This window comes from Vidua chalybeata, chromosome 35, assembly GCF_026979565.1.
Source record: "Vidua chalybeata isolate OUT-0048 chromosome 35, bVidCha1 merged haplotype, whole genome shotgun sequence".
Taxonomy (NCBI): Eukaryota; Metazoa; Chordata; class Aves; order Passeriformes; family Viduidae; genus Vidua; species Vidua chalybeata.
The window spans coordinates 532,933-554,550 of NC_071564.1; the positions used below are offsets into that span (position 1 = coordinate 532,933).

The window sequence follows — 21,618 nt, forward strand, 5'->3', positions numbered from 1 at the left end:
AAAAAATCCCATTTATTCTGCATTTCCAGCCAAAAAAATCCCTTTTCTGAAAAAAATCCCATTTATTCTGCCTTTTCCCTAAAAAAATCCCATTTATTCTGCCTTTTCCCCAAAAAAATCCCATTTATTCTGCATTTCCTGCCCAAAAAATTCCCTTTTCTTCTGCATTTCCAGCCAAAAAATGCCATTTATTCTGCCTTTTTCCCTAAAAAAATCCCATTTATTCTGCATTTCCAGCCAAAAAAATCCCTTTTCTGAAAAAAATCCCATTTATTCTGCCTTTTCCCCAAAAAAATCCCATTTATTCTGCCTTTTTCCCCAAAAAATCCCATTTATTCTGCCTTTTTCCCAAAAAAATCCCATTTATTCTGCCTTTTTCCCCCAAAAAAATCCCATTTATTCTGCCTTTTTCCCCCCAAAAAATCCCATTTATTCTGCATATCCAGCCAAAAAATCCCATTTATTCTGCCTTTTTCCCCAAAAAATCCCATTTATTCTGCCTTTTTCCCAAAAAATTCCCTTTATTCTGCCTTTTCCCCAAAAAAATCCCATTTATTCTGCATATCCAGCCAAAAAAAATCCCATTTATTCTGCCTTTTTCCCAAAAAATTCCCTTTATTCTGCCTTTTTCCCCAAAAAATCCCATTTATTCTGCCTTTTTCCCCAAAAAATCCCATTTATTCTGCATTTCCTGCCCAAAAAATCCCATTTATTCTGCATTTCCTGCCAAAAAAATCCCATTTTTATCTATGTTTGCAGCCCAAAAAAAAGAAAAAAATTCACATTTTTTTCTGTCTTTTTCCCAAAAAAAAACCCCCATTTTTTCTGCATTTCCAGCCCCAAAAAATCCCATTTTTTCCCCTGTGTTTCCCCCCCAAAAATCCCATTTTTCCCTGCATTTTCCCAAAACAAAATCCCATTTTTTCCTGTTTTTTCCCCGAGAAAATCAGGAATGTTTTGTGTTTTCCAGGAATTCAAGGATCTGGCTCCCAGGATCGACTGCTTGGATCTCAAGGGTGAGTTCCTTTTTTCCAGCCCTTTTTTCCTGATTTTCCCCATCCCTTTTTCCTGCTTTTCCCAGCTTTTTTCCATCCTTTTTTCCATCCCTTTTCCCAACCTTTTCCCATCCTTTTTCCATTTCTTTTCCAACCTTTTCCCATCCCTTTTCCAGCTTTTTTCCATCCATTTCCAATCCTTTTTCCATCCCTTTTTCCATCTCTTTTCCTGCTTTTTTCCCATCCCTTTTCCAGCTTTTTTTCCACCCGTTTTCCATCCCTTTTTCCTTCTCTTTTCCAGCTTTTTCCCAACCTTTTCCCATCCTTTTTCCATCCCTTTTTTCCAGCTTTTTCCCATCCTTTTTTCCATCCCTTTTCCCAACCTTTTCCCATCCTTTTCCCATTTCTTTTCCAACCTTTTCCCATCCCTTTTCCAGCTTTTTTCCACCCATTTTCCATCCCTTTTTCCTTCTCTTTTCCAGCTTTTTCCCAACCTTTTCCATCCCATTTCCAGCCATTTTCCAGCTTTTTCCCAGCTTTTTTTCCATCTTTTTCCCATCCTTTTTCCATCCCATTTCCAGCCATTTTTCCTGCTTTTCCCAGCTTTTTTCCATCCTTTTTTCCATCCCTTTTCCCAACCTTTTCCCATCCTTTTCCCATTTCTTTTCCAACCTTTTCCCATCCCTTTTCCAGCTTTTTTCCAACTTTCTCAGGGGTTTCCCAGGATTTCTCAGGACTTTCTGGGGATGTTCTCAGGAATTTCTCAGGAATATCTCAGGAATTTCTGGGGATGTTCTCAGGAATTTCTCAGGAATATCTCAGGAATTTCTGGAGATTTTCTCAGGAATTTCTGGGGATTTTCTCAGGAATTTCTGGGGATTTTCCCAGGAATTTCTCAGGAATATCTCAGGAATTTCTGGAGATTTTCTCAGGAATTTCTGGGGATTTTCTCAGGAATTTCTGGAGATTTTCTCAGGAATTTCTGGGGACTCTCCCAGGAATGATTTCCCGGGAATCCCGGCTGGCTCTCCCGCCCTTTCCCGCTCTGCATTCCCGTTTTTCCAGGGGAGAAGTTGGATTACCGCGCCTGCGAGGCCATGGAGGAGATCTTCAAACGCCTCCAGTTCAAACTGCTCGACCTGGAGCAGACCAGCCTGGACGAGGACGTGAGTGCCACAATGCCAGGAAGTTTCCAGAATTTTCCGGAATTTCCAGGAATTTTCGGGAATTCCGGCTCAGCCCCATCCCAGAATTTTGATTTTTTATTTATTTTCCCGCTCTCGTTTTCCCCTCCCTTTTCATTTGGCCGCTCCCTGCAATGCTCCAGATTTGCCGGGATTCTTCTGGGAGTTTTCCAGGGTTTTTCCTGGGATTTTTCCAGGATTTTTCCCGTGATTTTTCTGTGATTTTGCCACAATCGTTACGTGATTTTTCCCAGGATTTCCCCTGTATTTTCCCGTGATTTTCCTCATGATTTCCCCCTGATTTCCCGGTGATTTTCCTCATGATTTCCCATTGATTTTCCCACTGATTTTCCTATGATTTCCTGTTGATTTTCCCATGATTTCCCAGTGATTTCCCCATGATTTCCCCATGATTTTCCCACTGATTTTCCCATGATTTCCTGTTGATTTTTCCATGATTTTCCCGTGATTTCCCCATGATTTCCCCCGTGATTTTCCCATGATTTCTCGGTGATTTTCCCATTATTTTCCTGGTGATTTTCCCATTATTTTTCCATGATTTCCCTGTGATTTCCCTGTGATTTTCCATGATTTTCCCATGATTTCCCCATGATTTCCCAGTGATTTTTCCCATGATTTTCCCTGTGATTTCCCCATGATTTCCCTGTGATTTCCCCATGATTTCCCCATGATTTTCCATGATTTTCTCATGATTGCCTGGTGATTTCCCCATGATTTTTCCATGATTTCCCCATGATTTCCCAGTGATTTCCCGGTGATTTTCCCATGATTTTCCCGTGATTTTCCCAGTGATTTTCCCATGATTTCCCCGTGATTTCCCGGTGATTTTCCCACGACTCTCCCATGATTTCCCAGTGATTTCCTGGTGATTTCCCATGATTTCCCCATGATTTCCCAGTGATTTTCCCAGTGATTTCCCCATGATTTTCCCATGATTTCCCCATGATTTCCCCATGATTTTCCCATGATTTCCCCATGATTTTCCCATGATTTCCCCATGATTTCCCCGTGATTTTCCCGGTGATTTCCCCATGATTTCCCCATGATTTCCCCGTGATTTTCCCGGTGATTTTCCCATGATTTTCCCACGATTTCCCCGTGATTTTCCCGGTGATTTCCCCATGATTTCCCCATGATTTCCCCGTGATTTTCCCATGATTTCCCCATGATTTCCCCATGATTTCCCCGTGATTTTCCCATGATTTCCCCATGATTTCCCCATGATTTCCCCGTGATTTTCCCGGTGATTTTCCCATGATTTTCCCACGATTTCCCCATGATTTCCCCGTGATTTTCCCGGTGATTTCCCCATGATTTCCCCATGATTTCCCCGTGATTTTCCCGGTGATTTTCCCATGATTTTCCCACGATTTCCCCGTGATTTTCCCGGTGTTCCCAGGGGGCCTCGGCGCTCTTCGACATGATCGAGTACTACGAGTCGGCCACGCACCTCAACATCGGCTCCAACAAACACCTGGGGGCCCGCGGCTGGCAGGCGGCCGCCCACATGATGAGGAAGGTGAGAATTCCCAAAAATTCCCCACATTCCTGGGAATTACTCCCCGGAATTCCCAACATTCCTCAGTTTCCCCCCAAAATTCCCGGTGTTCCCAAGGGTTTCCGTGGCCTGGGAGGGACAGGGATGGCTCAGGGTGGGAGCAGGGGGCAGCAGAGGTGATGAGGAAGGTGAGAATTCCCAAAAATTCCCCAAATTCCTGGGAATTACTCCCCGGAATTCCCAAAATTCTGGAGTTTTCCCCCAAAATTCCTGGCATTCCCGAGGGTTTTCCCAAAATTTTTGGTGTTTCTGTGGCCTGGGAGGGACAGGGATGGCTCAGGGTGGGAGCAGGGGGCAGCAGAGGTGATGAGGAAGGTGAGAATTCCCAAAAATTCCCCAAATTCCTGGGAATTACTCCCCGGAATTCCCAAAATTCTGGAGTTTTCCCCCAAAATTCCTGGCATTCCCGAGGGTTTTCCCAAAATTTTTGGTGTTTCTGTGGCCTGGGAGGGACAGGGATGGCTCAGGGTGGGAGCAGGGGGCAGCAGAGGTGATGAGGAAGGTGAGAATTCCCAAAAATTCCCAACATTCCTGGGAATTACTCCCCAGAATTCCCGGGATTCCTGAATTTTTTCCCAAAATTCCTGGCATTCCTGAGTTTTTTCCCCAAAATTCCCGGAATTCCAAGGAATTTCTGGCGCTCCTGAGGGTTTTTTGTGCCTGGGAGGGGCAGGGAGGGCTCCCACTTGGTGAGAATTCCCAAAATTCCACGGAATCATTCCCGGGATTTCCCTGAAATTCCCAAAATTCCCGGCATTCCCAAAAAAGGGGTGGAACATCCCTGGGAAAAGCCTTTCCCAGGATAATTATTGCAAACAAAGGGTTAATTATCCCAACAAAGGGCGGATTATCGTTATCCCAATTATCCCAATTATCCCAATTATCCCGATGATCCCAGGGACGATCCCGATTTTCCGGTTCTTTCCCAACCCCCTCATTTCCCTTGGGGCACTCCCAGGAATTCCAGAGGGGTTGTCAGGAATCGTTTGGGAATTGTTTGGGAATTCTGCTCCCGGATCCGTCCCCAGATTCCCAAATTCTCCTCTGGAATTCCCAAATTCTCTCCCAGAATTCCCAAATTCTCCTCTGCAATTCCCAGATTTTGTCCCAGACTTTTCCTGGTTTGGATTCCGACTCTGGGATTGGATCCACGGGAATCCTTTGGAGATTCCCTGGGGTTGGGAAATCCGGGATTTTTGGGAAAATTGGGAATAGGGAACAGCTCCAGGGAGAAACCTTGGAGTTCCCAGGGAAGGAATCTGGGAATTCTGGGATGTTCTCCCAGATTTCCTGGCTCCGACCCCAAATCCCAAATTTCTCCCCAGACCAGCTGCCTGCAGTCCCTGGGGTGGGTCAGGATCCATGTCCCAATCCCAAATCCCAATCCCAATCCCAAATCCCAAATCCTGAATTTCTGTTCCTGCAGTCCCTGGGGTGGGTCAGGATCCATGTCCCAATCCCAAATCAATCCCAATCCCAAATCCCAATCCCAATCCCGATTTCCCCGCAGACCAGCTGCCTGCAGTACCTGGGGCGGGTCAGGATCCCAATCCCAATCCCAATCCCCAATCCCAATCCCAAATTTCCCCGCAGACCAGCTGCCTGCAGTACCTGGGGCGGGTCAGGATCCCAATCCCCGATCCCAATCCCAATCCCCAATCCCAATCCCAAATTTCCCCGCAGACCAGCTGCCTGCAGTACCTGGGGCGGGTCAGGATCCATGTCCCAATCCCAATCCCGACCCCAAATCCCAAATTTCCCCGCAGACCAGCTGCCTGCAGTCCCTGGGGTGGGTCAGGATCCATGTCCCAATCCCAATCCCAAATCCCAAACCCCAATCCCCAATCCCAATCCCGATTTCCCCGCAGACCAGCTGCCTGCAGTACCTGGGGCGGGTCAGGATCCATGTCCCAATCCCAATCCCGACCCCAAATCCCAAATTTCCCCGCAGACCAGCTGCCTGCAGTCCCTGGGGTGGGTCAGGATCCCAATCCCAATCCCAAATCCCGACCCCAAATCCCAAATTTCCCCGCAGACCAGCTGCCTGCAGTACCTGGGGTGGGTCAGGATCCCAATCCCAATCCCAATCCCAATCCCAATCCCAATCCCAAATTTCCCCGCAGACCAGCTGCCTGCAGTCCCTGGGGTGGGTCAGGATCCCAATCCCAATCCCAATCCCAATCCCAATCCCAATCCCAATCCCAAATTTCCCCGCAGACCAGCTGCCTGCAGTACCTGGGGCGGGTCAGGATCCATGTCCCAATCCCAATCCCAATCCCAATCCCAAATTTCCCCGCAGACCAGCTGCCTGCAGTCCCTGGGGCGGGTCAGGATCCATGTCCCAAATCCCAGATCCCAATCCCAATCCCAAATCCCAATCCCAATCCCAAATTTCCCCGCAGACCAGCTGCCTGCAGTACCTGGACGCGCGGAACACGCCGCTGCTGGAGCCCTCGGCGCCGTTCGTGGCGCGGGCGCTGCGCATCAGCAGCAGCCTCGTGGTGCTGCACCTGGAGAACACCTCCCTCTCCGGGAGGCCCCTGATGCTGCTCGGTCAGATTCCCCGGAATGCCGGGAATTCCCGCCGGGACGGAGCCCGGGGAGGAGATTCCCGGGGAGATTTCGGGAGGGGAGGGAGGTGGCGGTGAAGGGGTTAAAGGGGTTTGGGATGGGGGCGGGAGGGGAGCGAGGGAAAAGGGAGCGGGGAGGGCCTGGCAGGTCCTGCTGGGAGTTTCCCATCCTTTTTTTCCCATTTTTCCATCCGTTTTCCCCATTTTGCCATCCATTTTTCCATCCATTTTTCCAGCCATTTTTCCAGCCATTTTTCCAGCGATTTTCCCATCCATTTTTCCCATTCTTCCATCCATTTCTCCCATTTTCCACCCATTTTTCCATCTATTTTTCCATCCCTTTTTCCCCATTTTTCCATCCATTTTTTCCATTTTTCCATCCATTTTTCCCATTTTCCCATCCATTTTCCCAACCATTTGTCCATCCAGTTTCCATACATTTCTCCTTTTTTTCCATCCATTTTCCCCATTTTTCCATCCGTTTTTCCCGTTTTTCCATCCATTCTTCCATCAATTTTTCCCCTTTTTTTTAATTTTTCCATCCATTTTTCCATCCATTTCCCATTCATTTTCAATCCATTTTCCCAACCATTTTCCACCCACTTTCCCATTTTCCATCCATTTCCCACCCATTTTCCACCAGTTTTTCTATTTTTTCCCCATTTTTCCATCCATTTCTTTTCCCATTTTCCCATCCATTTTCCACCCATTTTCCCACCCATTTTCCATCCATTTCTCCCATTTTTCCATCCATTTTTTCCATTTTCCCATCCATTTTCCATTCATTTTTCCATCCATTTCCCATCTATTTTTTTCCCATTTTCCTGCTGTTCCCGGCGGCATTCCCAGCTCCGTTCCCGGCTATTTCCCCTCCCCGTTCCCGTTTCCCTGCCCCATTCCCAGTTATTTCCCATTCCCATTCCCATTTCCCAGTTATTTCCTGTTCCTGTTCCCACTTCCCGGTGATTTCCCAGTCATTTCCCCGTTATATTCCCTGGTGATTTCCCGTTCCCATTCCCGGTTTTTCCGGGTGGTTCATTCCCGGTTTTTCCCGGTTTTTCCCCGGCAGCCACGGCGCTGAAGATGAACGTGACGCTGCGGGAGCTGTACCTGGCTGACAACGGCCTCAGTTCCCATTTCCCCGTTATTCCCCCGTTATTCCCCCGTTATTTCCCGTTCCCATTCCCGGTGCATTCCCGGTTTTTCCGGGTGGTTCATTCCCGGTTTTCCCCCGGCAGCCACGGCGCTGAAGATGAACGTGACGCTGCGGGAGCTGTACCTGGCTGACAACAGCCTCAGTTCCCATTTCCCCGTTATTCCCCCGTTATTCCCCCGTTATTTCCCGTTCCCATTCCCGGTGCATTCCCGGTTTTTCCGGGTGGTTCATTCCCGGTTTTTCCCCGGCAGCCACGGCGCTGAAGATGAACGTGACGCTGCGGGAGCTGTACCTGGCTGACAACAAGCTCAACGGGCTGCAGGACTCGGCGCAGCTCGGCAACCTGCTCAAGTTCAACGGCTGCATCCAGATCCTGGACCTGCGCAACAACCACCTCATGGACTCGGGTGGGAAAAACGGGAATAACAGCGGGAATAACAGCGGGAATAACGGGGTTTGGGAACCTGGGAACGGGCTGGGCCTGCGCAACAACCTCCTCATGGACTCGGGTGGGAAAAACGGGAATAACAGCGGGAATAACAGCGGGAATAACGGGGTTTGGGAACCTGGGAACGGGCTGGGCAACAACCACCTCATGGACTCGGGTGGGAAAAACGGGAATAACGGGAATAACAGCGGGAATTGTGGGGTTTGGGAACCTGGGAACGGGCTGGGCAACAACCACCTCATGGACTCGGGTGGGAAAAATGGGAATTCCAGCTGGGAATAACGGGAATTGTGGGGTTTGGGAACCTGGGAACGGGCTGGGCCTGCGCAACAACCTCCTCATGGACTCGGGTGGGAAAAACGGGAATAACAGCGGGAATAACAGCGGGAATAACGGGGTTTGGGAACCTGGGAACGGGCTGGGCCTGCGCAACAACCACCTCATGGACTCGGGTGGGAAAAACAGGAATACCGGGAATAACAGCGGGAATAACGGGGTTTGGGAACCTGGGAATGGGCTGGACCTGCGCAACAACCACCTCATGGACTCGGGTGGGAAAAATGGGAATAACAGCCGGGAATAACAGCGGGAATTGTGGGGTTTGGGATCGTGGGAACGGGCTGGGCCTGCGCAACAACCTCCTCATGGACTCGGGTGGGAAAAACGGGAATAACGGGAATAACAGCGGGAATTGTGGGGTTTGGGAACCTGGGAACGGGCTGGACCTGCGCAACAACCACCTCATGGACTCGGGTGGGAAAAATGGGAATTCCAGCCGGGAATAACGGGAATTGTGGGGTTTGGGATCGTGGGAACGGGCTGGGCAACAACCACTTCATGGACTCGGGTGGGAAAAATGGGAATACCAGGAATAACAGCGGGAATAACGGGGTTTGGGAACGGGCTGGGCCTGCACAACAACCTCCTCATGGACTCGGGTGGGAATTCCCAACGGGAATAACAACGGAAATTGTGGGAATAACAATGGGAATTGTGGGGTTTGGAACAGGCTCGGCCTGCGCAACAACCACCTCATGGACTCTGGTGGGAAAAATGGGAATTCCAGCCCGGAATAACGGGAATTGTGGGGTTTGGGAACCTGGGAATGGGCTGGGCAACAACCTCCTCATGGACTCGGGTGGGAATAACAGGAATAACGGGAATAACAACGGGAATTGTGGGGTTTGGGAACGTGGGAACGGGCTGTGCAACAACCTCCTCATGGACTCTGGTGGGAAAAATGGGAATTCCAGCCCGGAATAACAGGAATTGTGGGGTTTGGGAACGTGGGAAGGGGCTGGGCAACAACCACCCCATGGACTCGGGTGGGATTTATGGGAATGGGGTTTGGGAATGTGGGAATGGGGTCGGGAATGGGTTTGGGAATGGGTTTCAAATGGGTTTGGGATGGCGGGAATGCATTTGGGAATCCCTGATTCCCACTTTTCCAGGCCTGGCCTAATCCCAGGATTATCCAGGCCTGGCCTGACCCCTGATTTCCCGGGAATTCCGGGCTATTCCCGCTTTTCCAGGCCTGGCCTGACCCCCGATTTCCCGGGAATTCCGGGCTATTCCCGCTTTTCCAGGCCTGGCCTGACCCCCGATTTCCCGGGATTTCCGGGCTATTCCCGCTTTTCCAGGCCTGGCCTGACCCCCGATTTCCCGGGAATTCCGGGCTATTCCCGCTTTTCCAGGCCTGGCCTGACCCCCGATTTCCCGGGATTTCCGGGCTATTCCCGCTTTTCCAGGCCTGGCCTGACCCCCGATTTCCCGGGAATTCCGGGCTATTCCCGCTTTTCCAGGCCTGGCCTACATCTGCGAGGGGCTGCGGGAGCAGCGCCGGGGGCTGGTGACGCTGGTGCTGTGGAACAACCAGCTGAGCCACGCCGGCATGGCCTACCTGGGAATGACCCTGGTGAGAATTCCCGGCGATCCCGGCCTTCCCGGCGCCGCATTCCGGGGGAAACTTGCCTTCCTTGGCGTTAATTCGTGCATTTCTGGGGTTTTCTCTTGGCTTCCCGGGGATTTGCTGTGGTTTCCGTGGGTTTTCCATGGATTTCCGTGGGTTTTCCTTGGCTTTTCCATGGATTTCCTTGGGTTTTCCATGGATTTCCGTGGGTTTTCCTTGGGTTTCTATTGGTTTCCGTTGGGTTTCCATGGGTTTTCCATGGATTTCCATGGGTTTTCCTTGGGTTTCTATTGGTTTCCGTTGGGTTTCCATGGGTTTTCCATGGATTTCCGTGGGTTTTCATTGATTTTCCATGGATTTCCATGGATTTTCCTTGGTTTTCCATGGATTTTCAATGGATTTTCCTTATTGGTTTCCATTGGGTTTCAATGGGTTTTCCATCGATTTCCATGGATTTTCCATGGATTTTCAGTGGATTTTCCCCTGGATTTTCTCTGGATTTTCCCCATGGATTTTCCCCTGGATTCCCCTGGATCCCCACAGATTTTCCCCGTGGATTTCCCTGGATCCCCATGGATTTTCTCCATGGATTTCCCCTGGATTTTCTTGTTTTTCCCCTGGATCCCCACAGTTTTTCCCTGGATTTTCCCCTGGATCCCCACGGTTTTCCCCATGGATTTTCCTCTGGATTTTCCCCTGGATTCCCCTGGATCCCCACGGATTTTCCCCATGGATTTTCCCCTGCATTTTCCCCTTTTTCCCTGTATCCCCATGGTTTTCCCATGGGTTTTCCCCACGGATTTCCCGTGGATTTTCCCCTGGATTTTCCTGTTTTCCCCTGGATTTTCCCATGGATTTTCCCCTGGATTTCCCCTGGATTTTCCCCACGGATTTCCCCTGGATTTTCCCATGGATTTTCCTATGGGTTTTCACCACGGATTTCCCGTGGATTTTCCCCTGGATTTTCCTGTTTTCCCCTGGATTTTCCCCTGGATTCCCCTGAATCCCCACGGTTTTCCCCACGGATTTCCCGTGGATTTTCCCCTGGATTTTCCCCTGGATTTTCCCCACGGATTTCCCGTGGATTTTCCCCTGGATTTTCCTATGGATTTTCCCCTGGATTTTCCCCTGGATTTTCCCCACGGATTTTCCCCTGAATCCCCACGGTTTTCCCCATGGATTTTCCCCTGGATTTTCCTGTTTTCCCCTGGATTTTCCCCTGGATTTTCCCCTGGATTTTCCTATGGATTTTCCCCTGGATTTTCCTATGGATTTTCCCCTGGATTTTCCCCTGGATTTTCCCCACGGATTTTCCCCTGAATCCCCACGGTTTTCCCCATGGATTTTCCCCTGGATTTTCCTGTTTTCCCCTGGATTTTCCCCTGGATTTTCCCCTGGATTTTCCTGTTTTCCCCTGGATTTTCCCCTGGATTTTCCCCTGGATTTTCCCCTGGATTCCCCTGAATCCCCACGGATTTCCCATGGATTTTCCCCTGGATTTTCCTGTTTTCCCCTGGATTTTCCCCTGGATTTTCCCCACGGTTTTCCCCATGGATTTTCCCCTGGATTTTCCCCTGGATTCCCCTGAATCCCCACGGATTTCCCATGGATTTTCCCCTGGATTTTCCTGTTTTCCCCTGGATTTTCCCCTGGATTTTCCCCACGGTTTTCCCCATGGATTTTCCCCTGGATTTTCCCCTGGATTCCCCTGAATCCCCACGGATTTCCCATGGATTTTCCCCTGGATTTTCCTGTTTTCCCCTGGATTTTCCCCTGGATTTTCCCCACGGTTTTCCCCATGGATTTTCCCCTGGATTTTCCCCTGGATTCCCCTGAATCCCCACGGATTTCCCATGGATTTTCCCCTGGATTTTCCTGTTTTCCCCTGGATTTTCCCCTGGATTTTCCCCACGGTTTTCCCCCATGGATTTTCCCCTGGATTTTCCCCTGGATTCCCCTGAATCCCCACGGATTTCCCATGGATTTTCCCCTGGATTTTCCTGTTTTCCCCTGGATTTTCCCCTGGATTTTCCCCACGGTTTTCCCCATGGATTTTCCCCTGGATTTTCCCCTGGATTCCCCTGAATCCCCACGGATTTCCCATGGATTTTCCCCTGGATTTTCCTGTTTTCCCCTGGATTTTCCCCTGGATTTTCCCCACGGTTTTCCCCATGGATTTTCCCCTGGATTTTCCCCTGGATTCCCCTGAATCCCCACGGATTTCCCGTGGATTTTCCCCTGGATTTTCCTGTTTTCCCCTGGATTTTCCCCTGGATTTTCCCCTGGATTTTCCCCTGGATTTTCCCCTGGATTCCCCTGAATCCCCACGGATTTCCCCATGGATTTTCCCCTGGATTTTCCTGTTTTCCCCTGGATTTTCCCCTGGATTTTCCCCTGAATCCCCACGGTTTTCCCCATGGATTTTCCCCTGGATTTTCCTGTTTTCCCCTGGATTTTCCCCTGGATTTTCCCCTGGATTTTCCCCTGGATTCCCCTGAATCCCCACGGTTTTCCCCACGGATTTCCCGTGGATTTTCCCCTGGATTTTCCCCTGGATTTTCCCCTGGATTTTCCCCACGGATTTTCCCCACGGATTTTCCCCTGAATCCCCACGGTTTTCCCCATGGATTTTCCCCTGGATTTTCCTGTTTTCCCCTGGATTTTCCCCATGGATTTTCCCCTGGATTTTCCTGTTTTCCCCTGGATTTTCCCCATGGATTTTCCCCTGGATTTTCCCCTGGATTTTCCCCTGGATTTTCCCCACGGATTTTCCCCTGAATCCCCACGGTTTTCCCCATGGATTTTCCCCTGGATTTTCCTGTTTTCCCCTGGATTTTCCCCATGGATTTTCCCCTGGATTTTCCTGTTTTCCCCTGGATTTTCCCCATGGATTTTCCCCTGGATTTTCCCCTGGATTTCCCCTGGATTTTCCCCACGGATTTTCCCCTGAATCCCCACGGTTTTCCCCATGGATTTTCCCCTGGATTTTCCTGTTTTCCCCTGGATTTTCCCCATGGATTTTCCCCTGGATTTTCCTGTTTCCCCCTGGATTTTCCCCATGGATTTTCCCCTGGATTTTCCCCTGGCTCCCCGCGGATTTTCCGGTGTTTTCCGCAGCCGCACACGCAGAGCCTGGAGACGCTGAACCTGGGCCACAACGCGGTGGGGAACGAGGGCGTGCGCAACCTGAAGAGCGGCTTGATCGGGAACCGCTCCGTGCTGCGCCTGGGCCTGGCCTGCACCAAGCTCACCTGCGAAGGTCCCAGCGCGCAACTCCCGGCAATTCCCGGCAATCCCCGGCAATTCCCCGTGCCCCGGGGCGGCCCGGGGGCGGCTTGGGCTTCGGAAAGTTGGGATGGGCTTGGGAAAGTTGGGTTGGGCTTGGGAAATTCAGGTTGGGTTTGGAGAAGTTGGGAGGGGCTTGGGAAATTCAGGTTGGGTTTGGGAAAGTTGGGATGGGTTTGGGAAAGTTGGGATGGGTTTGGGAAAGTTGGGATGGGTTTGGGAAATTCAGGTTGGGTTTGGAGAAGTTGGGTTGGGTTTGGGAAATTTGGGATGGGTTTGGGAAATTCAGGTTGGGTTTGGGAAAGTTGGGATGGGTTTGGGAAAGTTGGGTTGGGTTTGGGAAAGTTGGGATGGGTTTGGAAAAGTTGGGATGGGTTTGGAAGACTTGGGATGGGTTTGGGAAAGTTGGGATGGGCTTGGAAGACTTGGGATGGGTTTGGGAAAGTTGGGATGGGCTTGGGAAAGTTGGGATGGGTTTGGGAAATTCAGGTTGGGTTTGGGAAAGTTGGGATGGACTTGGGAAAGTTGGGATGGGTTTGGAAAATTCAGGTTGGGTTTGGAAAAGTTGGGATAGGTTTGGGAAAGTTGGGATAGGTTTGGGAAAGTTGGGATGGGCTTGGGAAAGTTGGGAGGGGCTTGGGAAATTCAGGTTGGGTTTGGGAAAGTTGGGATGGGCTTGGGAAAGTTGGGTTGGGTTTGGGAAAGTTGGGATGAGTTTGGAAAAGTTGGAATGGACCTGAAAAATTCCCAGAATTTCCCCCCAATTCCCGGGATTTCCCCCTCAATTTCCCAGGTTTTCCCCCCAGTTTTCGCCCCAATTTCCCTGGATTTTCACCCCAATTCCCCCAGAATTCCCGGGATTTCCCCCCCAATTCCGGGATTTTCCCGCAGGGGCCGTGGCCGTGGCCGAGTTCGTGGCCGAGAGCCCGCGGCTGCTGCGCCTGGACCTGCGCGAGAACGACATCAAGACCGGGGGGCTGATGGCGCTGAGCCTGGCCCTGCGCGTCAACCACTCCCTGCTGCGCCTCGACCTCGACCGCGAGCCCAAGAAGGAGGCGGTGCGTCCCCGGAATTCCCGGGAAATTCCCGGAATCCCCCCAAAAATATCCCGGAGTTCCCAAAAATCCCCGCGGTTCTGGGGCGTTCCCGGAGCGGGAAGCGGCGCCTGAGCTGTTGGGGGTTTGGGATTCGAGCACGAGAATTCCCAGAATTCCCCAAAAAAAGTCATGGAATTCCCAATGATTTCCCAGAATTTCCCGAAGATTCCCAGAATTCCCAGAAAATTCCCAGAATTCCCAAAAATCCTAGCGGTTCTGGGGCGTTCCCAGAGCGGGAAGCGGCGCCTGAAGTGTTTGGGGTTTGGGATTCGAGCACGAGCCTCAGAATTCCCAGAATTCCCAAAAAAAATTCATGGAATTCCAAAAAAATTCCCAAAATTCCCCCCAAAATTCCTGAAATTCCTGCAGAAATTCCGAGATTTTGGGGCATTCCCGGAGCGGGAAGTGGTGCCGGTGGTGCTGGGGGTTGGGAATTTGGGATTTTGGGGTTGGTTCCTGGTGGCTTTTCCAGGTTTTTTTTTGGATTTGCCAGTTTTTCCCAGGAATTAAACCCTGGGGGTTTTGGGGATAACGGATCATTCCCAGCTCCGGGAATTTTGGGAATCTCCAGGATCCAATTCTTCGCATTCCCACATTTTTTTGGGGTCTTTTCCCAGTGGGCAAAACCCATTTTGGAGTCCGGATCCTCTGGATTTACCCATCTCCCAGCAGGATTTCTGGGAATTCCGGGAATCTCCATCCTCCAACCCCCTCTGGAATCACAAATCCCAATCCAGAACCCCCCAAAACCTCGGGAAAAATGCCCAAAATTCCGCAACCCCCTCTTAAAGGGCCAGCGGCGCGAAACCCCAACGCGGGGTGGAAGCGAGGCCGTTCCCGAGGCGTTTCCCGGGGTTTTCCCGACGTTCCCGGATTTTCCCCGCAGGTCAAGAGCTTCCTGGAGACGCAGAAGGCGCTGCTGGCCGAGATCCAGAACGGCTGCAAGCGGAATTTCATCCTGGCCAGGGAGAAGGAGGAGCAGGAGCAGCAGCTCCAGCACTCGGCCTCCATGCCTGAGATCTCCGGCAACGATCCCGGGGATCCCGAGGGCGATCCCGGAATTCCCGGCGGCGCCGCCTCCCCCCCCGGCCCCGGAGGAGAACGGGAACGCGGCTCCGGCCGGGGATTCCAGCTCGGACACGGAGGACGAGGAGGAGGAGGAGGAGGATGGGAAGGACTCGAGGGAGGCTGTGGAATCCGGGAATTCCGGGAATTCTGGGAATGCCGAGCGCAGGATTTCCGTCTCCAGCCCCGGCAGAGGCCGCAAGATCTTCGTGGTGACGCGGGTGGAGAACGTTCCCGAGGGATCCGGGGCCGTTCCCGAGGGATCCGGAGCCGTTCCCGAGGGATCCAGAGCCGTTCCCGAGGGATCCGGGGCCGTTCCCGAGGGATCCGGGGCCGTTCCCGAGGGATCCAGGGTCATTCCCAAGGAATCTGGGACCGTTCCCGAGGGATCCGGGGCCGTTCCCAAGGAATCTGGGGCCGTTCCCGAGGGATCCGGAGCCGTTCCCAAGGAATCTGGGACCGTTCCCGAGGGATCTGGAGCCGTTCCCAAGGAATCTGGGACCGTTCCCGAGGGATCCGGGGCCGTTCCTGAGGGATCTGGAGCCATTCCCAAGGAATCTGGGGCCGTTCCCGAGGGATCCGGGGCTGTTCCGGAGGAATCCGGGGTCATTCCCAAGGAATCCGGAGCTGTTCCCAAGGGATCTGGAGCTGCTCCCAAGGGATTTGGAGTCGTTCCTGGTGGGTCTGGAGCTGTTCCCGATGGATCCGGAGCCGTTCCCGATGGATCCGGGGCTCTTCCCAATGGATCTGAGACTGTTCCCGAAGGATCCGGGATCGTTCCTGATGGATCTTCAGTTGTTCCCGATGGATCTGGGATCGTTCCCGATGGATCTGGGACAATTCCCGACGGATCTGGAGCCGTTCCCGTTGGATCTGGCGCTGTTCCCGATGGATTTGGAGCCCTTCCGGGTGGATCCGGCGCCATTCCCGATGGATCTGGGATTGTTCCTGATGGATCCGGCGCCGTTCCCGTCGGATCTGGCGCCATTCCCATCGGATCTGGAGCCGTTCCTGTTGGATCCGGGGCTGTTCCCGATGGATTTGGAGCCGTTCCCGTTGCATCCAGAGCCGATCCCGTCAGATCCGGGGTTGATCCCGTTGGATCCGGGGCCGTTCCCATTGTTCCCGATGGATTTGGAGCTGCTCCCATTGGATCTGGGGATGTTCCTGATGGATTTGGAGCCGTTCCTGATGGATCTGGTGCCGTTCCCGTTGGATCCGGCGCCGTTCCTGATGGAATTGGAGCCGTTCCCGATGGATCTGGCGCCGTTCCCATCGGATCCGGGGCCGTTCCCGATGGATTTGGAGCCGTTCCCGATGGATTTGGAGCTGTTCCCATCGGATCCAGCGCCGTTCCCGTTGGATCCGGCACCGTTCCCATCGGATCCAGCGCCGTTCCCGTTGGATCCGGCGCCGTTCCCGTTGGATCCGGCACCGTTCCCGAGGGATCCGGGACCGTTCCCAAGGGATCCGGGACCGTTCCCGAGGGATCCGGGACCGTTCCCGATGGATTTGGAGCCGTTCCCATCGGATCCAGCGCCGTTCCCGTTGGATCTGGCGCCGTTCCCGTTGGATCCGGCGCCGTTCCCGTCGGATCCGGGGCCCTTCCCGAACTGCGTCCGCGCCGGGCCGGCGCCTCCGAGGGAATTCCCTGCGGGAGCCCCTCCCGGGATTCGCCGCTTCCCAACGGGCTCAAGGCGGATTTCGCCCGGGCGCTGCCGGAGCCGGGCCCGCAGGGCGACGGGAAATCGGGAACGTGCGCGGCCGAGCACGGTGAGAGCCCGGGCGGAAAACTGGGAATGCAGCTGGGAATGGGGCGGAAAAGTGGGAAAAGCAGCAGGAAAATCCCAAATCCTTGGTTGGGAACAGGAAAACTTGGGAATGCAGCTGGGATTGGGACAAAAAACTGGGAATGCAGCTGGGAATGGGGCGGAAAAGCGGGAAAAGCAGCAGGAAAAAAACAAATCCTTGGTTGGGAACGGGAAAAGCTGCGAATGCAGCTGGGATTGGGATGGAAAACTGGGAATGCAGCTGGGAATGGGGCGGAAAAGTGGGAACGCAGCTGGGATTGGAGCGGAAAAGTGGGAATGCAGCTGGGGTTGGGGCGGAAAATTGGGAAAAGCAGCAGGAAAATCCCAAATCCTTGGTTGGGAACAGGAGAAAATGGGAATGCAGCTGGGATTGGGGCGGAAAAATGGGAATGCAGCTGGGAATGGGGTGGAAAAGTGGGAATGCAGCTGGGAATGGGATGGAAAAGTGGGAATGCAGCTGGGATTGGGGCGGAAAAATGGGAATGCAGCTGGGATTGGGATGGAAAAGTGGGAATGCAGCTGGGATTGGGATGGAAAAGTGGGAATGCAGCTGGGATTGGGGCGGAAAAATGGGAATGCAGCTGGGATTGGAGCGGAAAAGTGGGAATGCAGCTGGGATTGGAGCGGAAAAATGGGAATGCAGCTGGGATTGGGGTGAATAAACAGGGAAGGAGCAGGAATTGGGGTGAAAAACTGGGAAAAGAGCTGGAAAAACTGGGAAGGAAGCAGGAAAATCCCAAATCCCTGGGTTGGGAATGGGAAAAACTGGGAATGCAGCAGGAATTGGGGTGGAAAACTGGGAAAAGCAGCGGGAAAATCCCAAATCCTTGGGTTGGGAGTGGGAAAAGCTGGGAAAAGGAGCAGGAAAATCCCAAATCCTTGGGTTGGGAATGGGAAAAGCTGGGAAAAGCAGCAGGAAAATCCCAAATCCTTGGGTTTGGAATGGGAAAAACTGGGAAAAGGAGCAGGAAAATCCCAAATCCTTGGGTTGAGAACAGGAAAATCTGGGAAAAGCAGCTGGAAAATCCCAAATCTCTGGGTTGGGAGGGGGAAAAGCTGGGAAAAGGAGCAGGAAAATCCCAAATCCTTGGGTTGGGAGTGGGAAAAGCTGGGAAAAGCAGCAGGAAAATCCCAAATCCTTGGGTTGGGAGTGGGAAAAGCCGGGAAAAGGAGCAGGAAAATCCCAAATCCTTGGGTTGGGAACGGGAAAAGCTGGGAAAAGCAGCAGGAAAATCCCAAATCCTTGGGTTTGGAATGGGAAAAACTGGGAAAAGGAGCAGGAAAATCCCAAATCCTTGGGTTGGGAGTGGGAAAAGCTGGGAAAAGGAGCAGGAAAATCCCAAATCCTTGGGTTGAGAACAGGAAAAGCTGGGAAAAGCAGCTGGAAAATCCCAAATCTCTGGGTTGGGAGGGGGAAAAGCTGGGAAAAGGAGCAGGAAAATCCCAAATCCTTGGGTTGGGAGGGGGAAAAGCTGGGAAAAGGAGCAGGAAAATCCCAAATCCTTGGGTTGGGAGTGGGAAAAGCCGGGAAAAGGAGCAGGAAAATCCTAAATCCTTGGGTTGGGAATGGGAAAAGCTGGGAAAAGGAGCCGGAAAATCCCGAATGGCCGCGGTGGGAATTTCGGGAACGGCTCCGGAAGGTTCCGTGCCCGTTCCCGCAGAGCTGAGCTGCTCCCGGAACGAGCAGGAGCTGCAGGAGCTGCTCCTCGAGGCCAGCCAGGACACGGCTCCGGAGCCGCTGTGACCGCAGGTGAGCCGGGAAAATCCCTGGAATTCCGCCCCGCAACGCCCGGAATTCCGGCTCTTGCCAGGCCCGGCCTAGCCGGGAATTTCCGGGAATTTCCGGGAATTTCCGGGAATTCCAGCCCTGCCTTCCCGCTCTTCCCACAGGTCCTGGAGGGGGAGGCTCCGGAGCTTTCCCCTCTCCCCCACTCCGCACAAGATTCCAACCAAACCTCGGGAATTCCGGGACTTTCCGTGGGAAAGAAAAACAAAACAAAAAAAACCCACAAAAAACGGATTTTTCCCGAGTTTTTTTCCCGATTTTTCCTGACTTTTCCCGCCTCCGAGGGGCAGGGAAGGAGCCGGGGCTGGGCCTTCCTGATCTCCCGGGAATTCCCGGGGCCATTCCCGGCGGGATCCGCGACACTACAGGGACCGGGAGCGGCCGGAGCGGCGGGAATTTGGGAATTCTGTCCCTAAAAAACCCCGGGATCGGCTGCTTCCGCAGCCCCCACGCTTTATTTATTTTTAATTTCCCTTCCTTTCCGGTGGGTTTGGTTTCTTTGGGAATTTTTTCCTCCCTTTTTTCCTGTATTTTTCCCCTTTTTTCCCCCTTTTTTCCCGTTTTTCCCCCTTTTTTCCCGTTTTTTTCCCCCCTTTTTTCCCGTCTCTATTTATCACCAGCCGCAGAATTCCCGGGAAAACGGGGAAGGTGGAAAAGGGGAGAGGGAGGGGCTGGAATTCCTCGGTCATCCCAAATTTCCAGAGTCGGAGGAGGAGGTCGGGGAAATCCGGGATGCGCCCGCGGGGATCTCCCAGCCCGGAATTCCCGAAATTCCTGGAATTCCCAGGGGAATTCCCGGGGGTCGCTTTTCTTTCTTAAGTGCAATAAAATCTTTCAGGGAGCTGCGGGGTGGGGGGGGTTGGAATTCCGGGGGATATTCCCGATATTCCGGCCGGGAATTTTCGCTGGTGTTTCCTTCCAGGGTTTGGTTTTTTTTCCTTTTTTTTTTTTTTTTTTTCCCCGTCTCTTTCCCGGTTTTTGTTTTGTTTTTTTTTTTTCCTTCCTTCGTTTTTTTTCTCCCCGTGGTGGAATTTTTGTTAACGGCTGTTTTCTAATTAAAGGAATTCTGCATTCGTCACCCGCCCTCTTCTTGGGGGCTCATCCCGGAATTCCAGGATTTTGGGAATTCATGGATTTCAGGGGGTGGGTGGGCGGGGGGGTGAAATCCCAAAAAAAAAAAAAAAAAACCCCGGAACAGACGGGAAATCCCAAAAAATCCCAAAATACAGAGCCGGGGGTGGAACTTGGTTTATTGGGGGATGATCCTGGGGGGTTTTCCTGGGAATTCTGGGTGGGATGGGGGTTTGGGAATGGCCCGAATTTGGGGCTTTTTTGGGGGGGGGATTTTCCTGATTTTCCTTCCCAAAAGGACGCAAAGTTTGGGAAGAGATCCCAAAAATGTCCCAGGGTGGGCGGGGGATTCCTGGGAGGGATCAAAATTCCCGTGGATTCCGGGAGCTTTGGGATACCCCTGGATCATCCCAGTCCCCTCCAAGCATTTCCCAGTGACAAAAACTGGGAATAAAACCCCAGAATTCCCTCTGGATCATCCCAGGCCCCTCCAGCACCTCCAAAATCCAGGATCAGAACCCTGGAATTCCCAATCCCAGTCTCCTCCAGCATCCCCCAGCGACAAAAACTGGGAATAAAATAGAAGAATTCCCTCTGGATCATCCCAAACCTCTCCAATATCTCCAAAAATCAGGAATAAAACCCAGGAATTCCCTCTGGATCATCCCAAACCCCTCCAGCATCTCCCAGTGACAAAAACCAGGAATTTTCCCCATCCCAGTCCCCTCCAGCATCTCCCAGTGACAAAAACTGGGAATAAAACCCAGGAATTTCTTTTGGACCTCCCCAGTCCCCTCCAGCATCTCCAGGATCACAATTCTGGGATAAAACCCCAGAATTCCCAATCCCCGTTCCCCTAAAAAGATCCCCAAATCCTCCAGGAGCTCTCTCTGCCCTTGGGGGTGTCTGGATCCCATTCCTGATCCCAAATCCCAAATCCCGATGCCAGTCCCGATCCCAAATTCCAAATCCTAACCCCAAATCCCAAGTCCCAATCCCCAAAATCCCAATCCCGACCCCAAATTCCAACCCCAAATCCCCAAATCCCCAATCCCAACCCCAAATCCCCAATCCCAACCCCAAATCCCAAATCCCCATCCCAAATCCCAACCCCAAATTCCAACCCCAATCCCAAATCCCAACCCCAAATCCAAATCGTGATCCCAAATCCCCATCCCAAATCCCAACCCCAAATCCTGATCCGAAATCCCAAATCTCAATCCCAAAACCCAATGCCATTCCCAACTCCAAATCCCATCCCAAATCCCAATCGTGATCCCGATCGCGGCCGCCGGTCCCGGGGCTCACCGGGCGCAGGGCGGGCACTGCACCGTGCGGGACACGGGCGCGCCCCGGCCCAGCCGCGCCAGCGCCATCCCCATCCCAAATCCCATCCCAACCCCAAATCCCATCCCAAATCCCAAATCCCATCCCAAATCCCGATCCCGATCCCAGCCACGCATCCCGGTGCTCACCGGGCGCAGGGCGGGCACTGCACCGCGCGGGACACGGGCGCGCCCCGGCCCAGCCGCGCCAGCGCCATCCCCATCCCAAATCGCATCCCAACCCCAAATCCTGATCCGAAATCCCATCCCAAATCCCAAATCCCAACCCCAAATCCTGATCCGAAATCCCATCCCAAATCCTGATCCTGATCCTGAT

At 52.4% G+C, this 21,618-nt stretch overlaps 1 protein-coding gene across 1 annotated transcript; it reads left to right on the forward strand.

Moving 5' to 3' along the window:
- The first annotated feature begins 952 nt into the window (after positions 1 to 952).
- Positions 953 to 19,961, forward strand: PPP1R37 (protein phosphatase 1 regulatory subunit 37). Its single transcript, XM_053968509.1, is given in 12 exon segments — positions 953 to 1,016; positions 2,061 to 2,161; positions 3,600 to 3,719; positions 6,161 to 6,311; positions 7,736 to 7,891; positions 9,735 to 9,847; positions 12,959 to 13,100; positions 14,018 to 14,184; positions 15,110 to 15,279; positions 15,281 to 17,061; positions 18,761 to 18,849; positions 18,990 to 19,961. Coding segments are annotated over 11 exon segments (3,048 nt in total). The 3' UTR covers positions 18,844 to 18,849; positions 18,990 to 19,961.
- The last annotated feature ends 1,657 nt before the right edge of the window (positions 19,962 to 21,618 follow it).